This window comes from Eucalyptus grandis, chromosome 7 (genome assembly GCF_016545825.1).
Source record: "Eucalyptus grandis isolate ANBG69807.140 chromosome 7, ASM1654582v1, whole genome shotgun sequence".
Taxonomy (NCBI): Eukaryota; Viridiplantae; Streptophyta; class Magnoliopsida; order Myrtales; family Myrtaceae; genus Eucalyptus; species Eucalyptus grandis.
In genome coordinates, this window is record NC_052618.1 from 43111176 (window position 1) to 43126857 (window position 15682).

General features: G+C 39.6%; 1 protein-coding gene across 1 annotated transcript; it reads right to left on the reverse strand.

Annotated features, from left to right (window-relative positions):
* Positions 1-12485: 12485 nt before the first annotated feature.
* Positions 12486-14696, reverse strand: LOC120296162 (TPR and ankyrin repeat-containing protein 1-like). Its single transcript, XM_039317832.1, has 3 exons — positions 14480-14696; positions 14203-14371; positions 12486-13428 (listed from the first exon to the last, which is right to left on the reverse strand). Exons 1-3 carry the CDS (start codon positions 14694-14696, stop codon positions 12486-12488), a joined length of 1329 nt encoding a protein of 442 aa, XP_039173766.1.
* Positions 14697-15682: the final 986 nt, after the last annotated feature.

The window sequence follows — 15682 nt, forward strand, 5'->3', positions numbered from 1 at the left end:
ACTTTCGTCAAGCCGTATGGCTATCTCGTCTCCGCCGCGATAGGATGTCCCCCTCTCGCGCCTTTCATTCCACTCATTGCTTCGAGGGCCGGCGAGGGCCACCAAGCCCGCTTTCATTGTCGATCCGATAGGGGTGGCCTCTCTGGCTGGTACCCAAATTCGGTGTTCTTGATTTGGGCAATGCCTATCTTCAAGATCGACAATAAAGATGATGAATAGGGACAGGCATGGGTGGAATCAAGAAGAAGATGAACGGAAGGAAAAGGAAACGAAAAATAATAATTTTCTGAGTAGTACCTCTCGACCACACCATTGGAATATGCATCAAGATGCATGTTCACCGCTTAGCGAGTCAAGCCTTCCTTGAGACTAAATGACTACTTTGGTTCCTTATTTAAGAGAGATTCAAAGAGAGATTCAACTTCATGTCCTTTTTGAGATTATGAGGGCACTTTAGGTTCCTATTTGAGATTTTCTCTATGATTTTTGTTGGCTTGTTTTGCTTGCCTTTGTACGATGGTCACATGCAATTAGGCATCTTGGCTAGTTGGGTAGAACCACCATAGGGTACTTGGGTTGACAATGCTCAAGTCGAAATGTAGTCAGTAGTCCTCATTATAAAAATTGCTGTGGACAATGCTTGACTCTAAAAGGAGCAAGCGTCGCTCATTATAAAAATTGCCGACCAATTGCTTTCCATTTAGATGTGCTTGGTTTCAATGTATTCTCACGCAACTATATGTGCTGTGATTTTTGTCATTTATGTCTAATGCTATATACTATTTCTCAAGTAAATCAACTTCTCCATTGCAAGTTTTGTGCTGTTATTGGCTTGTTATGCTAGTCTTTGTCCGATGGTCATATGCAATTAGGCATCCGGGCTAGTTGGGCAAAACCACCATAAGGTACTTGGATTGATGATGCTCAGGTCGAAAAGTAATCATTAGTGCTCATTATAAAATTGCTATGGACAATGCTCGACTCTAAAAGGAGCAAGTGTCGCTCATTATAAAAATTACCGTCAGTTGCTTGCCATTTAGATGTGTTTGGTTTCACTATATTATCACGCAACTATATACATTGTGATTTTTGTCATTTACGTCTAATGTTATACACTATTTCTCAAGTAAATCAACTTCTCCATTGCAAGTTTCATAAAGCTGTGATTTTTGTTGGCTTGTTATGCTTGTCTTTGTTTATAACTTACTATAGATAGTTTTACTTTTATTTTATTTTTTTTTGGTATGTCATTGAGTTTGTGAGACTTAATTTCAATATCAATGGAACGATCTTGCTGCTTGTCAAATTTTTTGTCATTTTCATTTTTAGATTTTGCTTTTACTTGATGATGTTGCTGGAATGTCTGTGGTTGTAGCTAAGGTGCTAGTGTGGCTAGTGATGTCTAGTAGTAGTGGGTCTATTATGATGGTTCGGTTCAAGGCTTATCTTGTTTCTAGTGCAAGTGTGCCGTGTGCACATCTTGCACCGGTGGTGCTTGTGCAAGGCTCGACTTGCATCAACACCTTATGCAGATACCCACAATTAGTACAGTGGCTGGTGGTTGGGGTGCTAGTGTGGTGGCTAATGGTGGTAGCTGGTGATGCCTTGTGATGATGGGTTTGTGGTGGGAATTCGGTTGGCAGCTCGTGCCGCACTTGGTGCAAATGTGTAGTGTGCACATCTTGTATCAAGTGGTGCTGGTACAAGCTGTACCTTGTGTAGCAAACCAACCAGCACATTAATTGGTGGCTGGGGTGCTGGTGTGGTAGCCGGTGGTGGTGGTGGGTGATGGCTGGTGGTGCTGGTGGCCAGTGATGCTTGATGGTAGTGGGTCTATAGTAGGGTTGGGAGCTCGTGCAACACTTGGTGCAAGTGTGCGTGTGCATATCTTATACCAGGTGGTATTGGTGCCAAGCGGGTGCGAGACTTAGCTTATAAACACCTTCTGCAATAGTACACCACTAGCACAGTAGTGGCTAGTCATGGCTCGAGGTGGTGGATTGGGTACTTGGTGTGGTTGGTGGTGGTGGCTGGTGGTCGGTGGTGACCGATGATGGTGGTTGGTGTAATTTTTAGGGGAAACCTACAAAAAATGACACTTAACTGATAACATTCTAAAAAATTTAATATTTAAGTGTTCACTTTTAACCATGAGTGATACTTAAGTTATCACTTTAATAATAACTTGACAATTAAGTGATCTTTTTTTTCATCACAATTAGTACATGATCACTAAATACAAATGACACTCGAGTAATCACTCGTGTTTGTCCTATGTATATGTTGGTTTGTTAGAGAAGTTGCTAATTTATATTTAGTTCAACTTATATCAACTTCATTCACGTTGGTTTACGTATATATTCAGTTCAAGTAAAGAAGCTACCACAACACATTAAATCAATACACATCCATCATTGTTCGTTTATATTCAAGAACAAGTAAAAATATAGTATGAGCAGCATTTCATTCACTCATTCTCTTTTGTTGACCTCTCCACAAGCACAAGAAGTAACCCATGATATATATGATAGCACAAAGAATAACAAAGCTACAACGATCTTGTGGACAACACAAACTTCTTCTCATCTTCCAAAAAATGCCTACATTTGATCCAAAATTATTGTATTTGTCCACTGATTTTCAACTATGGTAGTCGAAGAAACTTCTCATCTTTCTGCCTAACATTTCATCATAAAATAGGATAGATAACAAAATAATACCACAATAAAGGCTTGATAACATTTCCGTTCAATTGTCATTCTTGAAACTTCATTCTACAAATGTTTAGCCGAAGATGCTTGAGCTTGTATTGAATTAACATCGTCCAAGTTGTCCATGAGCGTAGATGGAGGTTGATGTCATCCATCAAGTAGATTCGATATCACTACATGGCTCGATGAGAATTTCACATCGACCCATTTGAAGTATTTACACTTCGACCATTCTCTATATCGGGCACATTCATAAAATCTTCTCCTCGGATTCATTCCGAGTCCATGATGTTCTTTTTTTGGACTCTGCAACCCACAAAAACAAAACGCTTGCCTTCGCCTTCGCTTCAGTGAGAGGAATTTGAAGCCATCGCTAAAAATCCTACTCTCTTTTTCAAGATGCAATGGTGAAATTTAGGCAACCTAAAATTAAGATTCGGGATTAGGGTTTGAACACTTCAATAGGGATTTTGGCTTTTTTTTATTTTTTAGATTTGGGGCAATTCTGGGAGATGATGTTGTTTTGATCGATTTAGGGCTTTTATTTCCGGGGGACGGTCCCGTCCTTCATCCGGTGAGGGTACACACAGTTTAATGATGTACATTCCCATATGGACATATGGTCTCCTAGGCTGATCTCATTACATGTTTCACTATAATCAGACAAACTTCTATCAAGATGGTCTGTAACTAAATAAGATATGAAGAGGAAGTTGCATTTTCTTTCTCATTCTTCACTGCATACATGCTATCGTGAGGCATGAGAAAAATTAAAGGTTTAGAGCAGTAAAAAGAAGGAACAATAATCTGCAGCCAAGAAAAGGAATACTAGATTTTCATGACTATTTGTCGCGACCAATTTTTTTTCCGGGGTGTGAACCACCTAGGTTTGGCTAATAGATTGCTAAGCCTTAGACTTAACAAGACTCTCCCAAACCCATATCAATTCGCGACTTAGATTTAAATTATTAACATGCGAATATATTTTATTTAGAGTTGCCACTAATCTATTTTTTGGTGGGTCGATTAGAAACTCCAAGAAAGAACGGATTTACTTTACTCATACGAACGAGATTTGAGACGGGGATTTGATTACGCTGCATTCTCTAACGCCCTTTCGGTACCATTTATTTTTATTTTTATTTTATTTTTAAAAAAGGTTTTGCGGGCGGAAATAATTGATTTTAAACTATTTTCCTAACATGTGAAAGATATAATGTGTGCGCAAATCATCAATTTAACACCAAGAAAGTTAAATTAAAAACGCAGTGACTTACTTCAAAATAACGAAAGATCTATAGCGTTAAATTAAAACCCACATCAACAACCCTAGATATGATTTCTAATTAATACGCTAATTTTTTTTGTTTTCATTTTTTAATGAGACTATAATCCATATACAATGCAATGCTTTTAATCTAATATGAAATGATATAACATGGCAACATGTCCTAAACTATATGAATAAAATTTTTGTGATCTCTTAATCAACATGCAATTATTAAATATGCAATGACTTAATTCTAATGAGGTGTGATGCAATGCAATGACATACAAGATTATTTTAACTAAATGACATGCGACATACAATTTAATATACGAGCTATATGTCACGCGACATTTATTAAATGACCTAATCTAACGACGGACAATTTCCTAATTTAGAAATGAACCTAACAATAATCACTAAAATGACGTGCATTTCAAAGAACCTAATTCTATATGACATGCAAATGACATTTTTTTATTTTAAAAATGCAATCTATCCTAGAAATTGCAACTAATTTATCCTAAGACAAATTTTATGAAATTTGAAATGATCTAGCTAGATTAAGATTCTATCTAATTTAAACTAGGGATTAAGTCATATTAAATCATAATTTAAACTAAGACATTATCTAAATCTAAAATGCAATTTATCTAAAAAGATGATCTAAATTTAAAATGAAACATGCAATTCTAATCTAATATGCACAATGATTTTTTTTTTTTTTTTGTGTTTTTCTTTAAGAAATTCGAAATTAAAACTAACATAATTAAACATGCAATTCAAATAAAAAACTAACAACCTAAATGAATGCACTTTCTTTCTTGGGTTAATACCTTGAAAAAACCTAAACTGCATGTGACAAATTTACCCCAAACTATTTTTTTGACATGCATACAACCAGTATACTTGACAAATTGACTTAAATGTACACTTGTGACAAATTTACCCTCTATTAGTTTTAATTAAATTTTCTTGTTAAATTATAAAGTTAAATAACACGTGATAATTGATCGGTATATCAATTTGGGATTTTACTGTTTATGTTTGTCATAGTTTATAATTTTTGTGATTTTTTGGTATTAATCTAATTTTTCGGGAGGGTTTATTACCACAAATTTACCATTTCAGGGTTTTGTTGGCCGAATAAATTAATTTGGAGTAAATTTGTCATAAATGTATCGCCAGGTTTAGGGTTTTATAGTTAATGTAAGAAATTTGTTGGCTGCTTGTAGTTGGGGTTTTTACCAAAAAAAAAGTTTTGGGCAGAAATTTGTCACAAGTGTAGCCGGTTTGAGGTTTTTAAAGGTATTGACCCTTCTTTTTTGGATTTTTTATTTAAAAATTCGAAATAAGATGCAATCCTAAATATGCAAGATAATAAAAACAAACCTAATCCTTATTCAGATTTTTTTATTTTCTTATTTAAAAATTCGAAATAAGATAGCGATTTTTAAACCTAAGACTAGGAATATTCTAAAACAAACTTAACCTAATTCGATTTTTTTGATTTTTTTTCTCTTATGAAAAATAAAATTGATCCAAACACATGACATCTAATCAAGCAAGCCACAATATTAATATCCAAAAAGTAATAACCATATCTCGCGCATGAGACGGGTTAATTTTAAATTAAATCGTGGAATGAATCTCGGGCTTGAGACGATTGTACGATTTTGAAGTGACGAGTCGGATTGAAATTTGTGAAAATCAACCAGTTAATCCTTTGAGGGACTTTTCATATCGGGATATCAATAATATATTAATGAACAATTCCACTAAAACAGAATATTAAAGAAATAATAATAAAAATAAAAAAAAAATAAAGAGAAACTACCTAATATGATCTCTTTTTCTGTTTTTTCCTTTCCACACAGCCGTGAATCTCCAAGGGGAGAGAGTCGTCGGTCCGGCAAGAGGAACTCCGGCAAGGGTGAACCGGTGGCGGCAAGCGGTGAAGAGGTGAATCGGCGGTGGGTGAGCACGCGGAGGTGAATCGGCGGTGGCTTCGCGGACAGGGGCGTCGGATTGCTAGGAGGTCGAGCAAAGGCAGAGGTAGCACCGACGAGTTCGGGGCCTGCTGGCGTCGAGCGGACCACCGGGTCTGCAGTAGTGACTGGTCACGGACCGGCGCGGAGGTGCGGGCTACAGGGGACGCCGGGCCATCGGACGGGAGTATGGTGGCTCAGGCTCTAGATCTGGAGCGGTGCTGCGAGCAGGGGCGCTGGGTCGTGCGGCAGTGGCGTCTGCGGAGCTGCGAGCAGATGAAAGGCAGGGGCGCCCTGGCCCGGTGACGCTGCAACAGAGGGCGGAGCGGCCTGGGCGTCGCGGATCGACACAGCGACGGCTTCGTCGGGCTGCCGGTGTCGTGGCTTGCGCGGGCGGGGACCAGCGCGGCTTCAGCAGAAGACGGCGAAGGAGATAGGCACTGGAGTAGTAGCAACGAACAGGGCAGGTAACGTCGGGTCGTCGGGGCAGAGCAGATGCGCGGCAGCAGCTCGGACCACCGGCAAAGGGCGTCGCGGGCCAAGAAACTTCAGGTGCAGGCGTAGATCGGAAGCGGGGCCATCTGGTGTGGTGGCGCGGTGGAGGCGGCGCTGCGGGCGGTCTGGAGATGCGGTCGCTGGACGCCAAGCGTGGCAGTGCTCACAGCTACGGAGGCGCAACGGATCGGGCGGTGAGGGAGTTCGAGCGGCTTGTGGTTTGATGGCGTCGGCGCAGCGCGGGCGCGAGTGAAGAGAAGCCGGTGACCGGGACAATGGATGGGGGCAACGAATGTGGGGAAGATGATGAAAGGTAAATGTCCAATCACTTCCTCCCTGTGCTGCTTCTGCTTTTAATTTTCACTTTCTTTCACTTTTTTTTTTCGCTTTTGACCTTTTCCCTTCGTCGAAAGCACTACCAAACCCGAAGGATTCCGGCCCCACCGAACGCCGATCATGTCAGGTGTCTGTGACTCTCCCACCATTTTACTGGGCCGCCTAAACGCATTTACCTTTCTGTGACTTGAACAGTCTCTTAGGCTAACTGGAAACATCACAAAAATCTTTTTTATTTCTCCTTTATCTCCTAAATATTTTCATCGATTTTTAAAATAGCATCACAATCCGATTTTCTTAAATCCCAAAATCATTATTTCAAATCTCACTAAAACGGCGCTAACTTCAGGCCTTTATAGCTTAGTCCGATCAATTAATCCATCCGCACTCTGGCCCAATAAATAAAATGCAAATAAATCTATATGCTATATAATTAATATTTTTTTTGATAAAATTAAACCCAATTTTTAATGATCAAACTACTAAGTTAAAATTCTAAAAGGCCAACAATATTCTCTCGCTGTAACTTCAGGGACATGCTAGAACTTCAGGACATGTATAATGAACTTCCTGTCAAGAGATCTGTTTTCTTCATTCTAAGAACCATTTTACTAAAAAGTTCCACATGTATTACAAGAACGTGGACTACCTGTAAAATATAACAACATACAATTTTCACTCAAACTGTATCTGCGACAATGAAGTGAGGATTCATTTCTTCTGCCTCTTTCCTTTCTTATTTTGCTTACCTTGGACTTGCAATTGCCCTTGTTCTTGTTCCGGTTTTCCACACCGCCAGTCTGGGAAAAAGAAGATGATGAAGCCTCCTGATCCTTCTTCACTTCACCGGCTTTTTCAGCTTCCCCTTTGCCCTCTCTTTCCTCATTTGCTAAGCCCACTTCTTGTCCTTCCGGCAATGACGACGCATTTGCACCATCCGAATGCACAACTGGTACTACACTGTCGGAAGATGAAGAGGAATCCTTGAAATTCAGTCAGATCTTTGCAACTTGCAAGAGCTCTCAGCACTTCCATCTTTGGGGAATAGAACTTTCATAATCTCTCTTTCTTTTGCATTTGTGCGACTTCACATCTAAAATGATGGCATGTGGACATTTTGAACAATCTGAAGCAGAATTGGTAATTACAAGGGGATCATCAACTTTTTCGAATGCTTCAGCGAGAACACCCACTGAAATTTCCTGTAAGTTACCTCCGGCAACGTGAAAGAATATGATGAAATTCTGTAGGTGTTTGCTCAGAAATCCAACTCTTACCGAGCAAATCGAAGAGAAAATGTGGACTGATGCCAAAATTCAGGTGAAGCAAAACAAACCAAAAGAACCAACTTCAAGACCAACAACGGGTAATACTCCCTCACATTTAGGTTCGAATTTTGATCCATTGTCTGGTATCCTTATTGTGAAGAAGGTCCGCAACGGTCCTTGTAACAAACTGAATGATGGGCTCCAAGCAATTTCCCAGGTTAAAAACTGAAGCTAGGCTTTGCTAAACCTTCATGGCAGATGAGCCATTCAACTAGAGAAGATTTCGTTGTATAAAACTGCCCTTTGAGCAAAGCTAACAAAAATCACAAGTCGTTCCAAGAGATACAAAAAGCAAATTGGTGTGATGTAGTCCCTTTCAGTCCTCCAATTGGCATTGTAAGCATCTGCCAAAGCTCGATAAAGGTTCCAAGCCAAAGAGATTTCCACGGGTCCATTGCTCGCCTGAGGAAGGTCTGATGGTATATCCTGACAAATGCATTCCATGAATGCCTCCCATGACGTATCTCCTTTAAATGATTTTGCTATTTCTCCGTACAAACCATCATCGAGCATTCCAGACCCAGAACCAAAGTCGCAAGCTCACCCATCTTCCCGTGTGAAAATGCTTCTTCGAATTATCATGTTCATTGTTTCTCTCAGTAAATTACGAGAAGCCTCACTTCCTCTCAGAGATACCATATTCTCTGATGACGATATCTCCAGTCAAGTGGAAATATGCGACCAAAGTACCTCGCACTGGATGTTTCAATGAATCTATCCAGTGCCTTACCATACTGGAACGAGTGATTCGACAAAGTTCTGAAGGGAACTTGGCAACCTCATGTAAGATAGCAAGACATCTGCTTTGCCAGAAGTTCGACCGAGAACTCTTCGCCAAAATTGATAAAGAGCATCCAATTTGTGCAGGAGCACCATACCAACAGAAGTAAGCTCAGAATACCAGTACTTTTGAGCTGCAGAGACCAATTGTCTAAGATCCAAAGCAACCAATTGTCCTTTTTTGTGAAGAGATCTTTTTATCTATGTTTCTGACCCAATCAGAACTGGGTTTAGAAGGTGATAAGTTCTTTGCATGTTGTTCTGTTGCTCCAGAACACCAAAGTAATTCAAACAGAACTCCCAACACGACGTATTTTCCTTTCCCACCGGCATCTCCACACATCCTCCTACACTCTCTATAATTCTAACAATTTTCTCTCTCCAAAGATTCCAAAAGCAGACCATTGAGTCAACGGGAAATCTGATTTCCAAGGTCAGTTGTTCAGAATAATTCACTGGGTCAACAAGCCAATCATAATCCCAACAAAAATTGGAGTTATTTTGACGAAGATGGAAGTCCAGAATATTTCGAGCGCACAGTATTTCACCTCTGACACTTCCATTTCTACTGAAGCACTCAATTGTTCTTTCATTTGAGCCAAACTGTTCTGTTTATTTAACAAAATGCTTGATTCTACAGAAACATATTCATAGAAGGCAATAGGCTCAGGCTCTGCGAGAAGTTTGGCTTTGCTACCAGCTCCTCCTCCTGTGCAAACTGCTTCAAGGGCCACCCTTTGCTTCCAGGAGCCCAAAAGGGAATAGAATAGTATGTACCACAGGATATTCATCGACGCTTTCTCTGTTTTTTTTCCGTTTCTTCCCAAGTAGATCAACCTCACGAAGGATGTCACCTTTCATCCTCACAATCTTCGCTGCCTCCAAAAAGTTACCGAACTCTTCCTCCAGACTTATAAGTTCATCGAGGCATCCAAGCTCTTGAGCAAGTTTCTCATTGAATCGATGCAAATGAAAAGCCTTCACATACTTCATCATGGCCCTGTAGTCTTTGAGGTTGTAGAAATGTAGGGTACAAACTTCTAAAAAGTCCTGTTCCAATTTCTATTTCTTTACTTTCTTCTCAGTTCCCTGCCTTTTCCAATCCTCAATGTATCGCAGACCAATTTCAAAGAGTTTTCCTTCAGCACAAATGGACAAGCACTTTGAGAAAATATTTGCCCTGCATATGCCTCCGCTGCAAGACTGTAGCACCGTGCGAGAGAGAAACACTTCAGCTTTTCAAAGCAGATTCTCCACATTTATCCATGTATATTTTACCTGTTGAAGCATAAACAAATTTGATGTCAGTCTCATTTATAGAGTGCTGATGCTCAGAAGATAAAACATAGCAAAGGGACATTTGGAAGCTGCCAGACGTCCTTTTGTTTGTACAGCTCAACTCTGTACCGCTCAACTATATTCTCCAATGTCAAAAGATGAAACGGGATCAACATCCGTAGGTGGCTACAATACCAAGAAGTTTTTGACAAAAACCATAGTCCACATGGAGCTTTTTTAAACATATAGGTCTGATCAGTGTTAAGAACTTAGCAGCTCAAATTTTCCAAACTGCTGAGAGTGCAGAGACAGGTTATCATATAGAAAATAATCAACTCAAGCCAAGACATCGACCATGAAGTCAACATTAGTAGCGCTTGCTCAAAATTCACCAAAAGCATTTGGAAATTAACAAGTGAGATCAAACTACTTTTTTTAAATATTGAAAGAGGAAAATCAATTAAACTGGTAAACAAGAGCGTACCACGCATGTGGAAAACTAGATACAGAAGAATGCGAAGTCAAATTTCCTCTTTTCTTAGGCAGCTTTGACATAGCTACTACAAGAAGAAAAGTAAAGATGCAGCATATCTCCACCTTATCATTTTGAAAGAAATGAAAAGAAAAATGATACCTGCCATCTCATATTCCTTCAACATGTAGAAACACTCTGCGGCAGAGTCGGCCATTCCAATTGTTTCATAGATCTCAGCAGCCTGCCTTCGAAGGTCAGAAGCCTTTGTGGATTTGAAATGTGCTTGAGATCTGCATCTGCTTTGAAAGCAGAGGCCTTAGCTAATTTCTCCCCATATGTGTACCTTGCTCGTTCAAAGCACATTATTGCCATTGGGTAGTTACCTCACGTAAGAGCTTGCAAAGTTTAAAAAAGAGATCAATAGCTTCTTCAGAGGAGGTGAAAGAAGAAAAGAAGAAAAGAAGAAAACATAGTCCTCCCTCATAAGGAAAAATCAGTGCTTACACCAAAACAATGCACTGTCATTGACCGATAACCTCAAATGAGGAAAAAGATCATAGAAATATTCCTATCATATTGTTTATCCATTGTATGTCTAAATGAAGTATTAGCCAAACTATTAAAAAACCAAAAAAGCTGGCATATTGATCACCATATTTGTACCATAGAACGTCCACATTCTACACACTTTTTTTTCTTTTCAGGATCAGTCATACTTTTGCAGTCACTATGGTCATTCCAAAATCTCTAGCATTCACAGATCATGTTGACTCCAAATGAGGCGAAAACAACAATTCCATGAAGAGGAAACCACCAATAAAGAAAACAGAAAAACAGCAAACCTTAAAACCTTGTAACTTCCACTCCTCCGGCGTGCTCCTGACCTGCATTGCTTCTGCAAGGGCATGATCTACCAACCTAACTTGAATGAGGCACTTCTTCTTCCAGTAGTCTAGAATTGGTTTGGAGAACTCCAAGGCATTCTCACAAATCCACAATCTTTGCCTTGTCCGAGTAATTGCGACGTACAATTGCTTCAATTCAGAGCATAATATATTGTGCCGCATCATCAAAACTTTGGGAAGACCATTGAGAGCTGTTATCGAGCAAAGCGTGCTCCTTCATGTATCCATAAATGACCCTCCATTGACTTTTCAGAGGTGATGTGCCAAAGAAGTTGTACAACAAGACGTCCTATACAATGCCACAGAAAAAAAAATTTCAGGTAAAAACATCTGATTTATGACCAAAATGACAGATTTCAAGTTTCGTGAATACATGAACAATTCTAAAAATTTAGCAAAAATTCTGGACTCATTTCAACACACCAGCCTATCAAGAACAGCCATAAAGGCAGGATCGTTGATATTGTCTATTAACCTAGAAGATGATATTGACATGAGCCCAAACAAATTCTACGTTATGAGTATCTAGATGCCATTGTCTACATACAAAAGGGTATAGTAGAATGAAAATGCCAATCCAAACTTTTTACAGAGTACCAGCTTGCAGCAAATTGGTCATGAAATCTCTATTCTGCTACTATTAATACCCCATGGCAAACAATCCAACCTGACCCACACCTACCTGAAATTCCAACCCCTTGCACTCCACTATCGTCAGAACTAGCGCTTGCCCTCTCACGAGGTTTGAATTTCACTTCTAGAGTGATCATCTCGAACCAAAATAACCTGCTCTGCTCCAAAGCCAACAAATTACCACTAAAATCACAGTTGCCAAAATTGATAGTATGGCATTTCATCATTCTCTGATTCAAGTAAAATTGGGGCTTCCCCACATATAAAGCTAGTTTCAGGGCTTAAAGCATCAACGGATAAGGGGAAAATGGTAAAGAAGATCAACAACACTCTGCGCCAGTTTGAGTATACCAGCATGAGTGCGGAAGTTTTGGCTCAAATGGAAAATTTTGGAAAGACATCCCTTTTCCATTCTGATATCAGGTCCATCCATTGAATCCATCAAGAACTCCTTGTAGAAAAGGGACCTTATGTCTTCAAACCTGAAGTCTATTCCCCTTGCAATAGTTTGTGCAGTGTCACCAGAAAACACAAAGCCCCCATCAACGTTTCTACAGATATACTTGAACAGTGAAATTTGCCTCATGGTGAGATCCTGCACTTCATCAATATATACAAAATCCACCACGTTACCAGCAAACTGCCCATGAAGAAGACGGCAATGAAGATCATTGACAAGATCGGCCAAATCAAATTCACCATTTTTCATTTTCATCTTTTCATAATCCTCAAAAGCATCATAAATTTCTTCTCTTCTCTGAAAACTCAGAGTGGAGACACGACCCTCCGAAATAGAAACATAAGCTGGTCTGTCAAGTTTGCCTTCACAACCATCTGCTGGTGGAAGACCACCCTTTACGTGGGACATTATTTCAGTGAAGACTCTGGAAGGATCAAGCCTCCTTATCTTGTCATTGAAGTGAGGCCAATAAACAGCACAAAACTTTTCGTAAGTAACTTCCTTTGCTCTTAGAAGACTTTGTAAGGCCACTGGTCTAGAATTGAAGGATTGGCCACGACAAAGATCCCTTAGATCGGGGAACCTTTCAAAGAATGAAACCCCCACAGTTCCATCTAGCATCATCAGAAGCTTACGAAAAGTTATAACAAGGGGATAAGAGTTGGGAGATATGTCTAAAAATGAATCCGGGATATCCTTGAATAATGCTGCATCATCAACAATCTCATCAACTGAAGAGCTTTTAACTTTATGTTTTGCACCACTGCTGGAGCTGCAGGATTAATGAAGCCAGCAATTAGAAATGGAAATATATAGTTTTAACAAACTTATGGGAATACTCCACTACACATGCAATCTCATAATTGCTACTTTTAGGTAACTAACAGCAAAAAGGAAATTAGAATACGCTGATGCACCGAGGTTGTAATGATATACTATGAGACACGGATAGCGCTTACATCCGCTGGCAAAATTTTTTTTCCCCCGCAACAAGATTTGTAGAACGCATGGTCCTTTCTCGATTGTGGTTATAATTGCACAAGTTTTAAAAAGGAAGATTTTCTCTTTATATGTACAATGCCTACAATCACAAAATTTAATGAAAGTTTCCAATAAAATGGTACTGCAAACTAAATAAGTGGCACGAAGACCAAAATAAGGAATATTGCTGCACAAACTAATGTTTAGTTTCAGCAAGAAGAAGATGTCAATCTCTAACATGCAATGATTAAATCTATTTTCGAGCTGCTATATCCGAGTGGTAGCACCTGAGCATGGCAAAGTGCTGATTGCCACATGTTGACCCATGCGCTCTTGCCACATGTTATATTTCCTATAGAACTCTATAAATGAAGTATCTTGGTTGTGCTTCTCCGCTAGGAGAAAAATAGTAGCATGCCAAAGGGGTTATCTTCTTCTCCCAACTAATTCATTTAAAAAAAAAAAAATTTGACAATCCATTAAACCTTGCATATGTTTGATCATTGTAAAAATTGCAGAATAATTATTCTATTGTTCAAACATCTTCCCATGACATTTTACGTACCTTCTAAGTTGAGATACGTGCTGTTTAACCGCAAACATAATTTTGGCACTGACAGTCACAAAAAGCTGGCGCAATACACAATCCTCTGCTCCTTCACTTTGGATTTCCTGAAATCCCTTGGTTACTTCATCATGCAGTTTCTCATTTCTAAACAACTTCATTGTCAGGACTGTAGTTTTACCGGTTCCAGATCGCCCAAGTATAAAAAGTGCTTCTGGGAAAAAGAATTATCTCTTGTTCTTGCTCTGTTACTCAAACGGAAGACTTGCTTCATTACCATCACTGTCATCGAGCAAATTTCTGAATATCTGGATGATAAGGTGTAGAATTTCATTAGAAGCAAACTCTCGCTCACTTCTCTTCACATTCTCCACATACAACCTACGATCTGAAGCATCAGCATCAGAACTACTCCCAAATTGACCTTCACTAGCACTTCGATAGCAGACAAAATCGAAAGTACATGCCCAGGTTCGGAACTTGCAGATTGTCATGCGAACCCTAAGTAGGATCCCTCTAGTAGATGGGTGATTTGGGAAAACTTGTGTTTATGAAGGAACTAAATTCTTCACTAAATATGAAAAACCTTCTTGGATTGGTTGCGAATTTCTATGGGTTTGCTACCACATTTTCAACAAGGAGAAGGTCTATTGAGATTAAGAGAAGCTTAGTAGACCAAATAGGTGCTGCCCGAAAGCACAGTTAACTCCATATGTCACACTTGATAGGGAAAGCACAAGCGAGCAAAATTCCCATATAGTTTTGATCGAAGGAAGCCACCAATGGAGTATTGTGGCCTGCTCTATGGGCAAGCGTCGCCATTGTAAGACCCAAGGTAAGGAGTTTATGGCTGGAGTTAATGGCTGAAAAACGCAGGAAGCGGTAGAATAACCCACAACAAGGGGTTGCATAATTGAATGAGAGGGAATGTCACGAGTAGGATTCTCTCGTCCTCACATATCTTGTGAGTGAAGCAAGTGACTCGGATCAAGAGTGAGTGATTTAAAGGGGATGATACAACTAATTCGTGATACTAGCGTCTTATAATAAGATTACTAGGCTTCCATGCAAAACTGATTGAAACTAATGCCACTTTCCTAATGAAACTATAACAAGCCGGAATAAGTTAATTGTACCTAAAGTATTATTCTTCTTCATTCAAGTGACCGGACGGTCTGTTAAGTATGGTACGATGCTATTTACTATATTGTTCTTAAAAAACATTTATCAAGGTTGACATGGTATTCTCAACTCACTAAGCGGGGTGTTTGGTTCAGCCTTTCCAAGGGGCTTTGAGCTCCCAAAGCCCCTTGGGAAAAATTTAAGTGGGATTTGGTTCGGCTTTCAAAGGCTACTTGGAAAATGTTTGCCTTGGAAAAATGTTTGTGGGGACCTACTGGGGCATTTGGCATTCTCGGCATGCCGATGGGAGGCTTAATAAATTTGCTTATTGTCCATTTTACCCTCAAAATTTTGTTAA

What these genes read in the sequence shown, in the direction of transcription:
- LOC120296162 (XM_039317832.1), bottom strand. Translation starts at nt 14,696, where the DNA reads ATGACAATCTGCAAGTTCCGAACCTGGGCATGTACTTTCGATTTTGTC. An exon ending in TTTGCTCGATGACAGTGATG is followed by an intron (nt 14,372 to 14,479) that starts GTAATGAAGCAA and finishes GTAAAACTACAG; the next exon opens with TCCTGACAATGAAGTTGTTT. An exon ending in CACGTATCTCAACTTAGAAG is followed by an intron (nt 13,429 to 14,202) that starts GTACGTAAAATG and finishes TTAATCCTGCAG; the next exon opens with CTCCAGCAGTGGTGCAAAAC.